This window comes from Anopheles moucheti, chromosome 3 (genome assembly GCF_943734755.1).
Source record: "Anopheles moucheti chromosome 3, idAnoMoucSN_F20_07, whole genome shotgun sequence".
NCBI classification, from domain to species: Eukaryota; Metazoa; Arthropoda; class Insecta; order Diptera; family Culicidae; genus Anopheles; species Anopheles moucheti.
Window position 1 is genome coordinate 33076156 of NC_069141.1, and position 17023 is coordinate 33093178.

Consider the following 17023-nt stretch of genomic DNA (forward strand, 5'->3'; position numbering starts at 1 on the left):
AGGCTTGTGCCATCGTTGTCTCCTTCCATTCAAACCTCAATCCATCTGCTCCTATCGTCAGCTACTTCGTACGCCCTTTGGATGTCACCGGTCGGTATTGATGGTGGCAAATTGAATTTGTCGCGTTTCGTTTCGTTTCGTTTCGTTTGTTGTCTCACACTGTAAGGACACACGAGAAGCCGCGTCCGCGAAGACTCGTGCCATTTGACGAATATCACCCAGATCTCATCGCCCGTTAATCTGCTTGATAGGACGGGCACATAAATATCCATCAAGGGGGATCCTTCTGCACTCCGGGCGACAGATGGGATTGCTTGGATTTGCATGAACATGCGTAAATTGCTGACCGTACTGCGCGTGGCATTACGTTTCCCAGTGTTCTAGAGAGTACCGTGTTCCACAAGGCAGCGCATAACGCTGTACCAATTTAGGTCTAGGATAACCGGTCGCTTCTCCTTGTTGCGTAATTTGCAAATTTGTTTTAGAGAAATGTGACTAATTTGACAATTAGTTCAACTACAGTTACCACAACAAGGGGGACCCCGGTCAAGGAAATGAAGCTGTTTTTGGGTTCACGGCGAGACGAACCCAATCGGAGACTTTGCAAAACGGTGGTGATGATGTGGTGTCGCGATTGTTTACGCTGGCAATTAACACCCAACGGCTGCGCTCTGCTGTCCCCGATCAAGTAGCCCACTCGGTGGTGATTAATGACATTGTCTTTCACTGCATGTGTGAATGAATTTTAAGCACAGAATGTCTTTTAACGCTAACGAACCGTAACGCGCCAGTCCAAATATGTTTTTCCGACCGACCGCAAGGAGAAAAGTAATGAAATATTTTGTATTTGTAATTATCGCGTTTCGTTAGTTGGGCGATACTATGAACGGTGGCGACATCTATCGGGAGTACTGCAACTTGACAGCTTTAGAACAAAATGGTACTGGTTTATTTTGATTCATTTTTATAGAAACTTTAGTGCTAAAAACGGAAGAAAATCAGTGATTTTCGAATTCAAATTTCATTAAATCTCAATCTAAACAAAATCTTATAATCGGACATCTCGATACGCTAATATTGCTCTATATTTCTACCACTTCAATAAATGCTTTTGTCATGTCAGGGCTCTGTCGAATGAATGCGTTTCATGTTACCAATCCTGACGATCGATATTTGAAGTACAAGCCCTGTACGTATTAGCCCAGACACCCAACACACCCTCCAAACATGTCGTGCCTAAGATTATCGTGTTCCAAGCTCGCCATACGTGAGTGGTAGCCCGAAAGGATGGTGTCCATGTATAATTATGAATTATTTACTTTACAGAATGAGTACGCTGTGTGAGCCGCTAGCGTGCTAGGTGACAGGATCTCGGCTAAAGGTGATTAACAAACGCAAAACAAAAAAAAAACAAACACTCACTTGGGTTTGGGATAACTGTCCAGACTTTGCTTACTGACACGGCGTCGAAATATCCGCTTGGCCGGTGCCTTGACTTTCATCTCCAACGTCGGGCAGTGGCTGATCTTCCGGTTCCGAAATAGCTTCACTAGCTGGCCCTGGGCCTCTGGATAGACGGGCGGTCACGCGCCAAAAATGGGGGGGCAATACGATAGCAAAAGAATCAGAAACCGTTCGTCTCGCTGGTGCGCTGGTGGGACCGATTTGCGAATTTTGCAGCTTTTGTTTCCTGCTTGTTCCCGCCGATTGTTCACCTTTCGCGATTCGACCAGAAACCCGTCTCGTTGGCCTCCGGGATCGATTGTAAAAGGATTCAATAAACACACTCACACACGCACTCACACACGCACACACTTTCAAAAATCAAATTCACCACCAATATTTACTCCATCACTGCGCGCGCGCGTCTACAGCAACGAACCCGATCAACTGTCTCGTCATGCTCTTGTAGGATGGTTTTCGCGAGGATTCGGTCACAGTTGTGGGCATGAAATGATGCTAAATCAATACTCAAAATCCCCTGTTTTAACAGATCAACGTACGACGCTTTGCCTGGCGGTAGTTTGAGGGGTATCGCCGTATCGGTCACGTCACGCGATCAAACACCGAAACACCTGCTCATGCACTGTGAATGAAAAGTCAAGTCGCAACAATCAATGCACCGCTGGCGATGAATAAATTGTTTGGTACGGTACGGTGCAGCTTCACAAGCGTTTTATTTGATGTAATGGCAATTAATAAATGAAGGGATTTTTTTTTCTTTTTCCTTTGTTTGTATGCAGCCACGAAGCTGTATATATTTTTTTTGTTTAGCAAAAAGAACAAAACACTATAAGCGATACTGTGTTCCGGATTTGTTCGGGATTAGCTTTTTGAGGTGCGTTGTGCTGATGTGTGTACTAGCGTTTCCACAGGATGGATTAGATACGATCATGATACAGATAAGTTGAGGTGTAACAGGTGCTTCTGCTAGTGCACTGGTCTAAAGATTCGACTTTCATATGCTCTGAAGCAATATTCTGTAAGTTTTTCCATACGAGAGAACGGATGATTAATGTTTGATAGCTTCGTTTATAATGCACGATCTAAAACTTGTTCAATGCTTGGAGATGTTTCTTACTATTTCACTTTTCACTAGCGACTCGCGCACGATACTTCCGCATCATTTCAATGCGACACTATGTACTGCACTCTCGCACAATGAGTGGAAAATCACAGCTTTAGCGTTGGTCTACAACAAGTCCTGAAACAAGTCCTACCACCTTGGTTCACTGACTTGTAAGCGTTGTAAGAACGGCATATCAAAAAAAAAAAACCAAACAGCTCACTAGAGTGCAACGAAACCACTCCAGACTTCGCAAACTGCACGCAATGTCGATGCTGCGGAATGGAACTTGCAAGCGGCGCAAAATTCTTCCCGTAATCAACGACGGTGTCCAAGCGACTGAGCGAAAACCCCGACCGTTGGGCCAACCGGGCGCACATGGGGCACAGCAACGGGTTTTTTTTGTGTGTGGCTAACGTTCGAACAAGCAAGCAAATCGCACACACCGCACATACAAGCGCGACTGAACCATCGCGGCGACTTCTCGGCGAAGGAGAGGTAGGTAGAGAACGCTACACAAGCGCGCGCGCGCCCGAACCGCCGGATGAACGTCTGACCGAGTGCATGCAAGGGGTGGCCGTAGTACTTGACTTTCGAGACCGAGAACGAATTCCAGTTCCAGCTGTTCTACCCGGTCCAAAACAGTCGCGGCGACTGTGTGGACTCCCTCTTGAGCCAATCTAGATCCAATTTCAAGTTCTCGCGATCATCATCGTCGTAGTCGCCCGCCGTCACCCAAAAGGGCCCGGTAGCCGACAGGGTCGGGCGACGGCAGGATAAGGCGGAACTTCTGGGCCCGTAAGAACGAGACCGAGTGAGGAAGAGATTAGTCAGATTTGAAAGGTGTTTAATACGCCACTTGGTTGATTATGTCGGGCAGCCCTCTCGCTAGCGGGGAGCGCACCCTGTTGTGAATGGTATGCCTGATATGAGCCACTGTTTTCGACGAGTGTGAACAGCGATCGTGTAGCATGTGGATGCTTGGCTCGTCTACTATAAACAAGATCTTTTGCAGTGCGTTAACGTCGTGCTGGAAGTCTTTTGCTTAGCCAAATTGTCGGTATGCTTCACTAAATAAGGTGTCGACGTCATAAACAGGTTTGACAGCGAATAGGGCAAAGCATACGATCAGGTGTTGAGGGCTAGCAGCGCGTTCGAAAGTAGCATCGACGCATATGGTGAGCGCAGCCTAACAGAAGTAGCAAAGTTGATGGCAGAACCATGCAACCAAATTGTATTTTGCCGCATGTGATCATCACTTCACCAGTGATCGAACACACAGAGATGTTACGAAAATTATTGACCTTGTTTGAACTCAATTCTATTTCTGTTTTTGTTGCAAATTCTCTTAGATATATTTTCCCTTGGGATAGGGGTTCTGAGATGATGTATGACAGTGAGCCCCAGGGGGTCTTCGTGTTGTTCGCTTTCTTGAAGAAAAGGGAACTCCAGATATGAATAATCGAATCCAATCAAAACGCTGGAGTGCAAAAGATGCAGCTCTAGAACATTTCCAGGAATATTGAGGGACTTTTAGCTTGCATCTTCGCTAACCGGTTTTTGCGTGGAGCCACCATTCCCATTGTGGCTTATAATTGCACTCTGTTTAACCATAAAACTAACGTCTCACGGACAGAGAAGCAATAAACGAAATCCAATTCACATGATCGTTAAATTTATCCCACCGTTGCAATGCCTTTAATGCTCTTTTTCGTTAATTTATCGTTAATACTGCTCACTGGCAAGATGAATTTGTTCAGCACGGTTAACAATAAAACTAACCTTTACATAAGCGACACACAATAGACGGCACAGCACTTGATCATACTTCCGCCGAGAGAGCGGTGGATTTGAAAATTAGTATGCAACGGAAGGTCTGCCGAATGCACTGCACCGGAACCGGTAGCATCGTTAACATCGCCATTGACACCGTGACAGAATCTATCCGTGAGCCGGTGCCCAGCATCTTCCCATTGATAGATCGGAAATGTTGCGAGTCTGATACGAGCAGGCGCCATTTGCTGTGTGATGCAAAAATATCAAGGTTTTGAGGTGTCTTTGAAGTTGAAATATTAATCGTTCATAAGCGAGCAAATGGAAGCTTCCATGACGTGTAGTCACCGTGGCGCTTCTGATGTGTAGCTGATGGGTGGATGCTTTTGCATTGAAGTATACATTTTAAGAAACAAATCCTGCACAAGGACAGAACATATTACCATTTTTCCCTTATATGGCTTTATCCAACACATTTGGGGATAAATTAACTGGAGGATTTGTGGAGCTTTATAGCAGGACTACGCTGGTTTTCTCCCAAATAGTATTTATAGCAACCATAAACATAATTCACCAGCACCATCTTCACATTTCAACCACACGCTTGTGAGTGCATCCCATGATCTTCCATCGCTTGATCGAGCCCTAAATTAAATCAGCAAGCAACACTGATTTACGTCCAATGTAAAACATGCTACAACTTTTATGTATCGCAACAATTCATTCGATTAAGATCTCGCTTTCAAACAAATCGTTCCCATTTGTTCGTTCAATCTTCAACATCTTCCGGCGTGATGCGGGCTGGGACTGATGTTTGGCTGGTTCACTGTTCATTGCACGACAGTTCAAAGCAATCAAACAACATTCGGGTGCGCCTCGGAAAAGGGGGTAAAAACAAACAATCCTTAGGACCTAATTTATTTTACGATACAACCGATTGAGCATATACAACCGTTAATTCGCTCAAATTGAGTTCATTGATTAGTAATGGATCGGTTTCGGTTTCACTTTTGCCATTTGGTGGGTAAGGGCAGGAAATGTCTTCCTAGAAAGATTGGGGAACTCGATCGCCCCCCGAGGGTCGATGAGACAAGTTCATTTCGATTGTGAGGCGAGGATCGTCTAAGTGGTAGACGCTGATGGTAAAGATGATAAAAATATTGAAACACAACGCGTTGAAGCAAATGGAGCTGTCAATCGGGAAGTCGAATGGATTCGCCTCGCCTAACGCCTTTAACTATGAGGTCCATTTGTTTTGTGTTTTTTTGCAAATAGCCTGTGAGTGCTTTCTTGAATTGTAGATCGAGTTAAACTGAGTGAATGGTAAAAAGTAAATAGTAAGACGCAATAAAATAAGCACTTGCAGTGGTTGATTCTATTGATCCCTTCCCATCTCCTCAATTATTATCGCCATTCCCGAAGCTGATTTTAAAAGCACCATTCATTCTAATGCACTCACGACATAAAGTTGCAACTCTAAGCGCACCATCCTTAATGTGCTGATTCACGTAAGGGCCACAATTTATTCTCTCCTCAATCAAAGCTCGCTTGGCTTCGCGCTGCTCGGCCACTTTAATCCCTGCCGTGTGAATGTTTAATTGGAAGCGTGCTGAAACATTCGAATGATTTTCACGCCAACCAACTGGTGCTTCCGTGGATGGCCCCCGTTGTCGATCTATCACTTCAAAACCGATCACAATTCACACACACACACAGAAAAAAACTCCTGTCACTTTACCTCCCCTATTTTCCGCCCGGAAGCCCCCGAGAAGTAGTGACGCAGATAACTATCATCTGACCGAGTGAAGCCGGGTTGTGCCGGCCGCCCACGCACGGTGAGAAAATGGGCACCCGTTTGTCGGAAAAGCCGAGCGTGGCGGTAAGGTCCCACGTAAAGGAAACACATGAAACGCAACACATTTGCTTCACACCCGGAACAAACCGTACACGCACACAGTGGTGATGCGGGAGTAAACTCTCCCCGATTTCGAAGGAAAACCACGGACCACGCGGTGAGGTTTTTTTCTTCCTTTTCTTCTGCTTCTTCTGCTAGCATCATGCATTTTTCCGAAGTCCCTTACCGCTTAAAAATAGCACCAACAATCGAAATGAGAGGGCAGTTGCATGGGTTCGAGTTTTCTAGCGAATTTCTATTTTGCATGGACCTTAAAACGTCTTGTTTCGATACGATCGGTATCCTTCAACCATCACTCAGATCTGCCGTTCAGTTATTGTTTTGTCAACATATCTTCGGAAAAACACACAACACCATTAACGAACGATTAAATAAGGGATGATTTTACCAAATTTTTCATCGATTCTTTAAATCACGAATTCCACAAACCACACACACGAGCACAGTTTCGCAGGTACGAAGGAATGGTGAATGATCGATTCGAACGCGATCCAACGATCATCCTTGCCAGAACGCGTCGCAGTCACACACGAACGAAAAATGAGCCGCACGCATCCAGCCAGCCGACCGAGTGACAAAACTGGACTGAACTGAGCCGCAGCGAACCGCCGCGAGCTGATGATGAGTAGCAGCGACACAGCGGAGAGAAAGAGTCACGCTACGCTACCCCGTACTGACCGCACCGACACCGATGCGTGTCGCGTTGGATCGGGGGTTCCTTTCGCACACCAGGGCACCCACCCCAGCAAAAACGGTGGGGTTGTCGCGAGGGGAGGGTTATTGGAAGGAAGATCTCCTCGGGAGCAGGTGGGGGAGCGTGGGGGGGGAAGGTAAATGGCATCCAATTGGAACCTGGGAGGGAATCGTTCTGGTGTGTGGTGCCGATCGAATACGTATGCTTCGTTACCGTATGCAGCAGAGGGCAGTCTTGGCACAAACTACTATTATTAGTGTGTTTTATGCTGTGAAGTCTCTCCTTTGCTCACATGCATGTGTGTGTGGGTCACTTTTTGGGATGACACTTTTCTCACTAGCCGGGCTGGATGAAGAAATCACGTGATGTGCAACAATGGCAAAACAAAAAAAAAATGGTTCCACCAAATGTCGGTATGAATTGTTGGCGAATTGTTGGGTGAAACGTGTAATTTCGACGATGATGACACACCGCACATTGATCAAAGCAGCCTGTGACTCTCCCCGGGTGTTGTGTGAAATGGCACAGAAAGCTCCATTTTAGATTGAACGAAGGAAGTTGATTTTTGGACACTTCACGGAGAAGGTTGTTGAACGGAAAGAAATGTAGTATACACAATTACAGCTTGGATATAATTAAAAAAAAATAGATGATGAGAGGCATCTTGATGTATATGGCATATGTCTTCATGCTAATCTGTCAATGTTTTAGACTTCCTTTTTTTTAATAATAAATATGAACTGTACCATTCGATCAGATTACACTCCCATGATCTTAAAAAAACATGATTTTTTTTATTTTTGGACACTTCATGAAGAACATTGTTGAACGTAAAGAAATGAAGTATACACAATTACAGCTTGGATATAATTAAAAAAAATAGATGATGAGAGGCATCTTGATGTCTATGGCATATGTCTTCATGCTAAGCTGTGATTTTTTTAGACTTCCTTATATTAATAATAAATATGAACTGTACCATTCGATCAGATTACACTCCCATGATCTTAAAAAAACATGATTTTTTTTTATTTTTGGACACTTCATGAAGAACATTGTTGAACGTAAAGAAATGAAGTATACACAATTACAGCTTAGATTTAATTTAAAAAAATAGATGATGATGATCCTTCCTTATATTAATATTAAATATGAATTATACCATTACCATCTAATAAACAATTATACCATCTAATAAACAATCCCCTGATCTTAAAAAACGGCAATTCTCTTAAGCAACTTCTTAACAAACTCTATTCAAATTTTACCCAATAAGTCCACAAGAGCAAACTTCACAAAGTAGCATCGATATGCGAAGTCACATTTTTCAACCAAACAATACACGGTGCGTAATCCGCAAAGCCACACATTTAAATGGCGGCAATTGAGATAAAAAAAACACACACCTTCGAAACGGTGAAATGACAACCTCATTCACATACCATCACATCACACTTATGCAAATTGGGGATGGGTTGATAGATTGTTGAAAGATTAATTATCCATACAACCTTGCCAAATCGCACCTTTCCCACCACGGTGAGTGTACGGGTTTTCGTAATGATTTATGGAGCTGTCAGTTATCATCCTCTGTTTGTTTTAGAGCCCATAATTAGAGTAATGCCTCGTGGGTGGCAATGTGAGAATGGGGATATCAAATGCATTGTAAGCTTCCTCTTGTTATTGAAACAATTCGTTCTTGTAAAGAACTGCACGAATAAATTATTAATCTTTGAAACTTTATTTCCTATAAAAATTGCCATCAAGAAGAATTTTGTACCGCGATTTAGCCTGCATTGTGCAAAAATATCTTTAAAAAATATTGCCAACCTTTTTTTTTATTCTGCTTCACTCTCGTCAGTCACCCAAAACCCAAAATGAGGTCAAACCTCAGTTGCCGGAACGCAATCACAGCAAAACAATACCAAAAATAAACGGTAGACGACTCGGCCGGCCCGCAAACGATCGGTCGCAATCGGTTGGTAGTATTATTAGAATGTGTTCTACGTTCGACAACCCGAAGGTTGTTGGCGGAAGATGATGCTGTGATCAGTTCTTACTCACCCTTCGCGCGGGCAGATGTGGATCAAGATCAAACGGACGGTTCTCCCGGCTGCCTTCCGACCGACCAAAAACCCTTGAACTCATCCCCTAAAAAGTATTTTCCTGTGGACTGCGGACCCCCTCGCGGACTGGATGCCCCATTAAGGGCACCAAAATTGGAGACAGATTGCATTCCCCCCTGCGGGCAGGCAGCGTTCAACTTCGTGTCCCCCTTCGTTTGTCGCTAGCGAAGGCCACGGTGAAAGGAATTTCAAGTGCACACCTGAAGACGTCTTCGCACAGCACGGCGACCTTCAGCGGAATTCGCGAATATGCAGACAACACGCGCGACACTACCGAAGATGTATTCGGTGTCGCACAGCGCGGGACAGACAGCGAGATGGAGGAGCGCAAATGAGTGATCAATAAAGCCAACAAGTCGGCATCGAAATCGAACCGAAACCGAACACCTTCCTTGAAACGACGCTCGAAACTTGTCCAGCTGGTCGAATTCCGCAATCTACAGTGTGGCGCAGAGAACTAACACACAAACACACAGCGTAAATGAGTGTTTGTGAGTGGTGTTGCTTTTTTTATTATTCATAATTAAGATCGCTTTCAAACACCTTCGTAAGGACAGGCGGGCAATAAATCCTTGTACGGCAACGAGTCGTCCACGTCCATTTGCCACCGTAATCATCATTCCGATGCGATCAAGACGCCGCCGTTGCGTTCGGTGTGGACGACGACGGACAATCGGACGTGTACCGTCCACCCGCAAGTATTTGAAGACCGGGCCGTTCGCACAACAAGGTAACAATGGCCAATGTTGTCGCGTCGTACGCAATCCGCTCGAATCGATGTCGCGTTGCGTTTGCAGTTGGCCGCGTGCTGCAGTTTGATAAAGAAACGTTGCAAAGGTGCATATGAGACGGTGACGGAGGGTAGTTATTCATTGCCGGTGGAAGGTTCTGTACAAACTGGCAGTGGGCCACGTTCTCTATCGCGCCATTTGATGGATGGTTCGTAAATCTTCTCCCGCACCTTCACGCGTTGGCGGACGGCCGATGATGGATGCGTCGACGGATCGACAACATTGGTCTAGGAACCTTTTTTCTCTGTTTGTGTGTGTTTTTTTTGCTCCCTTCGTTGGATCAATGTTACTCCAGTATGCTGTAATTTGATTGACAAGGTTGAAGTCATGCAATAGAGTCGTGTTTGATTTGATAATTAGTATGCGCTATATTCCGATGAACTTTTGCTGCACAGCCAAGCTGTCTAGACATTCTTTATGGCGCGCAAGATGTTACGTGAAGAATAAATTCAACTTCACAATTTGATGGATTTATTTTCGTAAAATTATGTTTTCTTCTTCTTAATCTTCTTCTTCTTCTTCTTCTTGTTCCTCTTCTTTTTCTTATTCTTTTTCTTATACTTCTTCTTCTTTTTGTATTTTCCTTAGCAAAAGCACCAAGTCCAAAAGCATCTTAGTATGAACGAGAAATAATACACAACTAAAGGAAATCAATCAAAAAGACCAACCAGGCTTAATTAAATATAAATTGATGGCAATGCAATCAAACTCCCAGTTAGCGTAATGGTCCCAATGCTTCCTTTCCAGTTACGCGATAATTTGCCACGTAATTGCAAATTTCCATTTGCGGAAAGTTCTTTCCTCTCCTAGCACGTCATCCACCCCCATTAGATCATCTTGTTTGCTGCTTTCATTTTTTTGTAAATCTATTCGCGTAAACGAACCGCTAAATCTTGCTGTAATCGATGGATTGTCATCTTCGTACAGCCGTGTACCTATCGGTGTCAAAAGATGTAAAACAATACCGGTTAAATAACCGGAGCACTGCCACATCGAAAGCGGATGTGCCGTGTGCTGCTTTAGAAGTCAAAATAGATTTCGTCACTTTAGCAAATCCTCTTACGTCATTGTGGCATCAATTCGCGTTGAATTTGTTTTGGCAGTGAGCGCAGTGCAGGCACGACGTTGATTTTTTTTCCATCCCAATCGTCATCCTTCCTACCGGGGTGCCGGTTGAGCCGATTCTCACGAATCGTAAATGGATGTTCGTTTTTTTTTCGCAAACTTCCTTCCGGCAAGGAAGTAAGGCGAATAGCGCGAAGGAGAACCACCACCCCCAAAGCGTGTGAAGCGTGATTCTATCCTGTGTGTATTATTTCTCTTCAATGCAATTTAGCACCAATTTTGTCCCAGAAAAAAACCCATTACGTATCGCAAATCGTAATAGAATCATGGCGAACGATGACGACAACGACGACGCGTTCGGCGTACATCCCTTTGGCTGGTGGCGGAAATTTGCCACATCCGCAACAGATTTGTGCCATTCTCGATCAACTATTCATGCCGCTTGGCCACCTTGGATTCTTTTCTCGCCAAACTCCTGGTGGCGGTTTCCGTTACCAAAAAGGAAACATTTTCCTTTAAGGTCATTGGCCAACGAAAACAAAAATAAAAGCTTCTCACGCTGTGCGTATGTGCGTTGAGTGCGTTGAGTTGTGCTAATGAGACGTGAAATATTTTCCCCTTCTCGAATTAGGAAATGTGTTGTACCCGTTGGGTAAGAGATTTCCCAATGTCTGTGGTTTTTTAGTGATCAGTTTTTCCTACTTTTCCTGCTCGTTTTGGGTTAATATTCAACCAGAAGTATATTAAGATGAATGACCATATACCATTGTATCATGCTTACTCAATCTTCCCAACTTTTGTTCGTGTTCGTGGTGAGCGGGGCGAGAAGAGAGTCCAAGGAAAAACTTTTGCCTGTATATACACGGCACGTGCCCGGTATGGGGAAAAAAATGCATAGAAAAAACGGCGCAAATACAGGCCAAAACGTACGGGAAAACAAAAGTTTCTGCTAATCCTACTTTGGGATTTATTGTGGCATAACACCAGTAGGACTTATATGCTTCTCTACCAAAGGTTCAAGAAAACGAACTGAATGAAGAAATGGACCGTGTGTGGTTGCGAAAGACGGTACAAATATTAGTAAAATGGTAAGCGGAAATAACAGGAGAATAACAAAGAAATAAAGCTTCCGATTCCCTCCAATGTCAGCACTTTGGAAATAAATGGATGCCTAACGACTGCTAGAAAGGTCAGACTGCGTAGGAAAGTGGACGCGGTCTCGTTTGCTGCTAGGCAAGTCTCGTCCCGGTAGCTGATCTCTTTAGGAAGACCATTAAGCTGGGGGAGGGAGATTATCCTTGGGTAGTGTCCTCGTCTCTTTGGCGAATGATGGAAATAGTGGAAATCGATTTTTTGCTTCCATCTTATCACGATGTTGACTGCTGATAATGAGAGGTTTATGATAAAACTAAACGTTCCAACGTCACCAAGAAGTGCTGCATTTTGATGCCCTCACTTCTATGGTTGCTGCACGCAGGAAGCAAGCAAAACGGAGAAACGCAAAAATCAAACTGACCAACACCGAGTGCACGGAACACACTGGCCACTACCCACTGTCGCCACGGCGAGATTAAATTCAATCGAGTTGATTGTTTGTAAACAATAATGGCTGTTAAATTGAACGGCATTCGGTCGCAACATAACGCAACAAACAGCACCACACCAGACGACGCCAGACGAACGATGGACACACGATGGGTCCGGAGATCCTTTCCAACGAACCGACAGTGGCCGGCATGTTGCCGTTTGCTTGCAGCCTGCTCGTTTCGTTCGCTTGATTAATCATACCGGGAAACTCCGACCACAGCCAGTGGCGACCGGTCGTAACTTCTCCGAGGAGCAGACTAATGTCCTGGGTGCTAGTGCGTCCCGTGTATTGGCAGCTTCTGTGCGCTTCGGCGTCGTACCAGCGAAAGCATGAACTGCGTACATCCTTCACGACCCCAAAATGGTTTATTTAAATTACGACCGACCGGTGGGAGAAAGCTTTTGCTTACGCATCGAACAATGGGAAGCATCGGCCCGAGGGCACGTGGCTGTGTTTAATGAAGCAAAAAGGAAGAAAAAAAACCCACGACACTCGCTACACAAACTCCGCAGATGAATATGTTTGCACCCGACGATGGAGTGCGTAACGACCACTTAAAAGTTGATGGAAATGTGGTTGTCTTTTGGCTCGTAAATATTTAACATTCTAGTAGGCGGTGGAACGCTCGGGCGAAGGGAAGAAAGTTGAAAAACCCTGGAAAAGCAACTCTTTTACATTTCCCAGAATTAAAATTCTTATTTATACCGATGGAGCAGCCTGGTGCGTTGTAAGAGTTGTTAATTTATTCTCTCTAAACTTTTACAACACACACATTGAGAGAGAGAAAGCTTCAAAGTGGTAATGTTTTGCTACGCAATCATGTGAAAGCTGATTTAATTTGTACATTTTCGTTCCGTTGTCAGCAGCTTCAACTTCAATACGACAAATTCCAATAAATAAGTGCTTGAAAGTTCAATCGGCTTACAAGCGCCGTTCAAAGCCGATCGGAAATTCAATGGATCGATTGCACTCCGAAAGAACGCACTTAAGATTGAGCAGTTCAGCTTCCATCCCCTCCACTTTCCGGTTCCATTTTCCACCCATTCTGGAGCCAAACGAAAGTACGTTTAAATCGGAAACGCTAATGTGAGGTTCGTGAAAAGCATGGAAAACGTACATCCTTTCTGCGTGCCTGGAATCCAAAATTCCCGGTAACGCGTTTGGATTGAAAATAAGCGCTCAATTTGGGTGTACATTTTCCCATGTCGGCCCTTTCTGTCTGATTTCCACAACTCCACACACAACACAACAGTGGCGCTGCGTGTTCGCCATACGGTACTGCTTCGTTCCAGCTTTTTATTTTTTCACGAATTCTCCCATCAGGTGGTTCGATTACCGCTAATTACGCTGACCTCGTGCTGGGTGGCAGCAAACGGGAAACTGGTTGATTCGTGACAACATGCAGCGCAATACTAATTTATCCAGCTGCATTATTGATGTCGAGCAACTTTCGGCTCTTAATAAGCGAAAGCGCTGGAAGAATGGAACGGAATGAAGCTTCGTTAAATGTTTGAGGTCAGCGAAGCGTGGTGGTTGAAATTTTCATTGGTAAAAGGTACAAAATCAATCAGCCAAGGTCGGAAAGTGGTGTTGCTAGTGTTGTGGCCTTGTACCTTGGGAATAAATATTTACTTACATGCTTTTTTTCATCAGATTGCGACCATGCTAAGGGCCGTGCTGCATTTGTAACGCTATGCGGCCAAACAGTCGAGTGTAATTTACATAAAATATATAGCAAGACTTCCATTTTCCAACCAAGACGAAAAGGTCAGTAACCTATGGAAGTTCATGGCAGTTTTTTACTAGAAGAACTACATTTCTTCCAGAACTGCAACAGAACATTAACTACTTTGCATAAATTGTGTTAATCCATTTTATATTGCTTAACATTTCATGTCGAATCTCATCCGTCGATCGTTTCCACCATTCCAAATGTCACCTTCCGCGTTGATGCAGCTACATTAGCATTACCCACCCATTCCGGTGGCATTTTCCCGATGGTTCCCGTTTATGTCAGCCCTTTACTGCCGTCTCAATGTCTCGCCGCTTATTGATCGAAGCCCGGATGACTCACAGGCGTACCGGTAGCGTCGAAAACGACACTGAACCTTGCACAAATCTTGAGATCATCGCTTGAGACGCTACCCGCCTGTTGCCATTTGACAATAGCGCAGTGTGGTGATTATTTTGCCATCGCTTAAAGTTGGGTCGCTGGCTGTTTTTTTGCTCTCCCCGGCGTTTATCCTTCGCCGCGAGATCATGATCACACCGAGGGCGAAACTTAAAACGTATTCTTGTTTGTATCGCAAAACGGTGTCTTCCCATGGAGTGAAGGTGTCGGTTTATTTTTCACGAGACTGAACACAACGCAACCGTAGTTCCGCCTCGATTTGTCGCGACACAGTCGTGAACTTGAACAATTAGAATCGTTGTCGTAGTTGGTCTGACCCTTCTGCAGGTGCATCGTGATTTGTCTGTAGATTAAGCTGAGATTAAGCTGTTTCAACAAGGCTTATGATTGACAAATAATGAAGTGGAAGCTGATCGGAACGAGAGAAAAAAATGCACATTTGCGATAGAGATGTTCTTGACCCAAATTGATACTATATGGAGAACACGTTAGTATAATAATTGCCTCAAGCGAATTGTATTACATTTAATATAAAGCAATGCCAAAGCATTTTTTTACGACTTTTTCTCACACATCAGCATAACAAGCGTTTGAAGCCACACATACAAAGTGTTTGCGTTGCCCTTTTCTACCGCACAGACTTTCCTTCATCAATCACAGCACCCAACGTGACACGGCTGTACGTATAAAAATAAATGCACACATAAAAGAGCAGCGCAAGCGTTCACGTTTACCATCACCGACCCGGTGCAACGTGTGGCCACGTGAGGGCAGGCTATGTTCCAACGGGGCCCCGAACGGAAGGATACGCCCCAAAGGGAAAGGATTACAGTGCCGCAGCCACGCCATGGCACACACACACACACAACACGGCAGGAAAAGTCTTACACCTCGAATGCGGCTTAGCAACGCATGCGCTTGCAGTTTCCAGGAGCGCATTCGCGCGTCCGTCCAGGGAAAAAAGTGCATCATACAAAGTGTCACCAGGTCAGGTTATAATATATGGTCCTTTACCTCTCCTGCCATTTTTTCCCCCCTTTCCACCCCGAACCACGAACTCTAAAAGAGACAGAAGCGCCACAGAACACTTTTTTCCACGTCGGTTAGTATTTATTGAATGTGTTTTTCCTTTCACCGTACACCGTACACAGGTCTTTCATAAACAAAAACAAACTGCAGCCCAACCAACACTGCTGTGCACTTATTGCGCTTGAAGGTTGTCCTTTGGGCAATGGTAGCCTCGAGAAAAAATTGACCTTCACAGTGAATGTCAGAAACGCCGTCGCACTTGCTGCGAAAGGATCAAAGTGTGCCAAGCCAATGGTAAACAAAAAAGTTACATAAATTGTATCTCCAGCTGTTCGCTGAATGCTTTGGAAACGGTCGTCAAAGAAACAGTAACTTTTAATGAGTCCTTTTAAACGCCAGACAGATCCCAAAGATAATTAAATCATGTGTTCGGCGGTACACTTCACACTGCAAGTAGCAAACGGTTGCACGCAGTATTCCACCATTAATGAAAGCAATTATAGTTATAATGTCTGTTTTAAAAAGATGATATTCGGCGTCGAAAGTAATTAAGAATAATTTAGTAACTTAATAATGCCTTAAATTGGCCTTAAACTCGGCTTAAACATTACGAAATGTAGCAGGAAAGATTTCTTTCCATGGCAGACTTTTTTCTTAATCCTGTTAAAGTTTTTCCTTCCTTTCGACAACGTGATTGAAGTTCTCTTTTTATTTAAAACTTCTTTTTATTCTCCCTAAAGTGAGTGCACTTAAAATTAAATTAATTGCTTATTTGAAAAACAATTCCCCGTATCAAACTTGGCTGGGAAGCGTGTACTATGTCGCACGACATGAAGATTTCATTTACACGGGAAAGGAATTATGAGCATGGAAGTGAAATTATGACGGCTTCCGAGCCCGATTTCGGGATGCTGCAAATTGGTGTAAATGTTAATCTGCGGCACGCGTTTCAACTCTAAATGTCAAGGTCACGACATCGACGACGTCTGGCGTCCCGACCAAGGACAGTCAATGTGACCGTTTGTTGTTAATTCTCAGAAGTTACTTCTTCTCCGTTGGCTTTCCTCCAAAAGTCTGATGGAAAGATCATGTAATGATTTTTTGTATGCTTTCCCGCTCTCCAAACTTCGGGAGCAAACAAGCCGTGGAAACTTTTGTGATTGCTTTCATGCTTTTTTGTTTTGCCCAAAAAGCAATAGAACACGCGCTTTCGCGATCGATAATAAAATCATTAGAACTGTTTCGACTTCGATTCGCTGACTATCGTCAAACTCCAGCCAATTGAATACTCTTCCGAATGACTAAACATTTGTTTCCGTCTCGATTCGCTTGCCAGCGTGAGATC

At 44.2% G+C, this 17023-nt stretch overlaps 1 protein-coding gene across 3 annotated transcripts in view; it reads right to left on the reverse strand.

The window, feature by feature from the left end:
* Positions 1-17023, reverse strand: part of LOC128305384 (P protein) — a 49079-nt gene that overhangs the window by 27187 nt on the left and 4869 nt on the right. The window contains exon 1 of one of the 3 annotated variants that reach the window (XM_053042791.1): positions 1423-2000. The exons of the other annotated variants lie outside the window; for them this stretch is intronic. Within the exon in view, the coding sequence (XP_052898751.1) occupies positions 1423-1502 (80 nt within the window). The 5' untranslated portion in view covers positions 1503-2000. Of the gene's footprint in view, positions 1-1422; positions 2001-17023 lie in introns of those variants that run through there. 3 annotated transcript variants of the gene reach the window in all.